Consider the following 3,918-nt stretch of genomic DNA (forward strand, 5'->3'; position numbering starts at 1 on the left):
CTTCTCCTTCGGATGCGGCTTGCGTGGCACAATCAGCAGTCAGAATACTCAATCACAGCAAACGTCATCTTCCATATAGATTGCAAGCGGACATCGTAACGCAGCTCGGTTTTAATCCACTATGAGATGGACTCAATGCATTGTTCCGCCCAGAGACTACTTCCTGCCCTTGGGGGCGGCCGGTCCAGCCTGTGCAGCCTGGCATCGACCATGCGTTAGTCGGGAGAGATAGGATCAGTGCAAATTAGAAAGCCACGAATCAATGGTCAATAATCTGATTTATTCTAACGTTCCGCAGCGACTTGGGTCTCTGCGGTACTGTGGCCAGCTCGTGCCCGGCTGCGCAACCGCGCGGCTATGGTGTTCGCTCAACCAGGAAGTCTCATGTCGGATCTGACACGGGGTGCGCCGCTGTACACCCACCACCGCCGCTGAACGACGGATCTCATCGACACACCGCGATGACCCTATTCGTTCACTGTGGCTGCCTAGGCAGTCGAGAATAAATTCTGACAGCTTCCACTACAGTCCATGAGAAACTCAGAATCCAGAATCATGCCATGCTTTGTTCAGGATTGCGACTATCCGGGATGGGCCTCAACAGGAGAAGAAGAACAACGGCCATATCTACGCTACTGTGCGCCTGCGGGTTCGCTGCATTGGGCCAGCCTGCGTCCACTCACCTTTACCATGGAAAGGTTGCCCTATGAGATCATCCACGAGTTCGTCTCGTATCTAGACTCACGAAGCCTTCTCAATTTGGCACTGACTTCCAGTCACTTCAACCATGCCTGCTTGTCCGAGGCGTCGCGTCACCTCTGCGTACTCAACACCCTTTCGGCACTGTCGGGCCTGACGCACCACATCAAACAAACAACCCCGCTCACACGAGCGCTCACGGTGTATCACGGCGAGTGGCCGAAGTGCGACTACAAAACATGGCAGCTTCACCCGCTCCAGGTGTACGAGGCGCACCCTTTTGTGTCGCAATCTCCGTCGAAGAGGGAAAATGCTTTGCAGGCCTTCCGACACTATCGTCACTTCGTAGCGGCCGAGGAGTCTAGAAGTCGCCATGGAGACATCCGTCGACTGAACCAGATTTTAAGTTCTCTGCCACAGCTCGAGCAGATCACAATCTCCCATGCCTGTTCCCATGCGCGGAAACCGAAGAAAAACGCCCAACTCACCCGACTGTGCCAACAGATCTGGCTATTTCCGGGCCGGAGAGGCTCAGTCGATCGTCTGGTCGGTGACTTTTTGACAATACTTCCCAACTACGCCCGTATCCAGGATCTCAAGATTGAAGGCGTACTGAGGCTTGAGTCCATCGGCCCTCTACACGCGGCGCTGCGTTCGGTGACCAGGCTCGACATCAGATCATTGAGCATGGCAAACACCACTGCAACAACATTCAATGTCTTTTTGTCTTCGTTTCCCGCTTTACAAAATCTCCACGTCAACTTCAGCCGCTGCGATCCGCCCACTCTCATTCCTCTCGATCGCGTGCCCTGCCCTGAGCTTCGCTCCGTATCTCTTGCCAACATGTATGTAGGAGTCCTCGCGTTGGTACGGTTCATGCAGCGCCACCCTGCTTTGGAAGTGTTACAACTTGACGAGCCAAGACTGGTGGACGGCCGGAGTGTGTTGTGCTACCCCCGCGACTGGTTAGTTAGCATCGACTCCAGATTGACGCTACGAATAACGAGCGCTGCCCCGGATCCCGGTGGCGTTACTAGCTTCTAAGTGAGCATGCTGGACACGAACTCTATGTAGATACTCGGTAGTCCGGCAGGGTTTTGGTAGAACCGAGGCGAGGATTTCCGACTGATGGTAAATTGCGGGGATACGCCTGTAAGGTACAGAGACATGATAAAGACAAGCGAGAATAGAGCTCGCGCAGAGAACGCGCTGGTGAGAAACCGACGAGTCGGAGAATCTTTTGACAACCTAGAATAGAGGAAGAGTGTGCGCAAACAAACAAGCCTGTACATACAATCCAAAACGAGTGTACCATTAAAACCCATCCACCTCACCCAATTAGGACGTGATCCGATCGTTTACATCTTGGATTTCTGGTTTCTGGTCAAAACAAGCAGCTTTCTGCTTCGCCCATACGTCAGCCCCGAATCGCGATGTGATTTCTCGTTCACAAATCGCCATTGCTTCGTCTCCAACTACATCACAAAGCTGGACTTCTGTGGGAGCCCATTCAGCCTTGCAATACATGGTGCCGTTTCTGAAAGCAAAGTTTGTGAGATTTTCCACGTCATAAACCATGGATCTGTCAAGCTTGACAGCCTTCGGGGCTTTTTTCCTCTGCGGCTGTGGTTCGATCGATGATTCTCTGGCGCGCTTTGTAGGACGGGATCGTGCAGAGCCCGGCTTCGACCGCGACAACGCTGGTGGGGAAAACTTGTCACTACAGACCCTTCTTCATCGCTGCGTTGTGAGGCTTCATGGGACATCACTTACGTGCTTTCTTTAGTTTGTGATAAGCTGAAAGATCAGTTTGTGGAGATGCGTCACTGAGAGTGGCTACTGTCTTGCCGATTTCGAGCAGGCCACATGGTAGAGCGGCAGGGGCTGCCACATCGGGGGTCAGGCTGCTGACTTTTGGACTAGTCGCCGTTTGCACCGCTTCCTCGGCGAACAATACCGCTTGACCGACTGAACGATGGTCATGGTCGGGGTTGTCTGAAGACCGAACGGAAGCAGCCTTGGCGGATCCGATGTGTGGTTGCACAGCCTGCTTAACCGTTGCGGTAGTTGTTGGACTAGGGACTGCAGGCCTCTCGCCTGGAGAGTGCAAAGTGCTCCACAGGCTCATGGCGTGTATTCTGGTCGTTGCACAGGGTGAGTGGAAGGAGGAGCTGTGCGGAGAGGATGATGAATTGTGTAAAGTGGAAGGGAAAGCCTCTGTATTTATAGACAGATTTCTGCGATGAGTCAGCCACGCTCCCTCAGTTTGTCCCTCAGCTAGTCGTGGCCACCACGTCACTATTCTCATCGACTCACGAGCAAGAGAGAACGATGGCAGGTCCCTAGCGCATCGGGTAGTGCTGTTCAGAGGCACGAGTGTGGTACTCCAACTGACGCTGAAGGTAGCCTTCTCTGAATGCCAGAACCAGTCTGCGAGGAGTTTCAGAGGGCCCCATGAAGACTCAACTGCGAACAAGCACAATGTCGGTAAACATATATTTGTGTAAGAGTTATCCACGTGCCACAGAGCTCGTGGCCCAAGTTGAAAATCTTTATTACTGAGATATGCTCTGTGACGCATACAAAATATCCTACAATCTCAGGTTCCAACGACAACCATCGTATAATTACGAGCCTTTGGAGGATATCGGAAGCCGACATGCAGAGCGGCCCCGACGCTAGCTCATTTGTGATGGCACTGATTGCAGCTCGAAACTCGAAGTAACAGGCATCAAAGAAGAACGGAGAGCCTGGCCCTATCTTGAACGAGCGGTAAGGCAGATCCTCCAGCACCGCGCCCGCCATGAAAGACCAGTCAACCCGACTCCCGCATAGTTGTCGGCAGCGGCGACAGTGGGCCTCGACTGCACGTCATATCTCAGTGAGGAGGGAAGATACGAGGGGGGGTTCTTGCTGTGCGCGAGTTCTCTTGTTCCTCTTGTCGCATGCCTTCTGCACCGCAGTTCCGCAATTCGATGGACTTATCGGTCTGGTCCTCACTCGATTGCCCAGCCCGCCATACAAACTGCCTCTGTCGAACGATTGGCGGCATTCGTCTGCAATCCCCACGATTGCTTGGTGTTCATTGATCAGCGGCGTGAGTATCAAACCTGTCTGACAGCGCGGGATCTACCACGTCATGCTTGCCGTTGTGAACCTGAGGTAAGGTGGAGAACATGCTAGGTATGAATATCTCCGGAAGCGGGTAGATTCGAAGCT

The 3,918-nt window shown here is 53.2% G+C and overlaps 2 protein-coding genes across 2 annotated transcripts; one reads left to right on the top strand and one right to left on the bottom strand.

Moving 5' to 3' along the window:
• Positions 1–555: 555 nt before the first annotated feature.
• Positions 556–1,743, top strand: D7B24_005689 (uncharacterized protein; the record flags this gene model as incomplete). The annotated part of the gene is made up of 1 exon (XM_028639838.1): positions 556–1,743. One exon carries the CDS (start codon positions 556–558, stop codon positions 1,741–1,743), a length of 1,188 nt encoding a protein of 395 aa, XP_028490083.1.
• Positions 1,744–2,037: 294 nt separating this feature from the next.
• On the bottom strand, positions 2,038–2,827 carry D7B24_005690 (uncharacterized protein; the record flags this gene model as incomplete). Its single annotated transcript, XM_028639839.1, has 2 exons — positions 2,038–2,399; positions 2,473–2,827. The coding sequence occupies 2 exons, from the start codon at positions 2,825–2,827 to the stop codon at positions 2,038–2,040; spliced, it is 717 nt and encodes a 238-aa protein (XP_028490084.1).
• Positions 2,828–3,918: the final 1,091 nt, after the last annotated feature.

This window comes from Verticillium nonalfalfae (assembly GCF_003724135.2).
Source record: "Verticillium nonalfalfae strain VnAa140/NRRL 66861 chromosome Unknown scaffold_365, whole genome shotgun sequence".
Classification (NCBI taxonomy): Eukaryota; Fungi; Ascomycota; class Sordariomycetes; order Glomerellales; family Plectosphaerellaceae; genus Verticillium; species Verticillium nonalfalfae.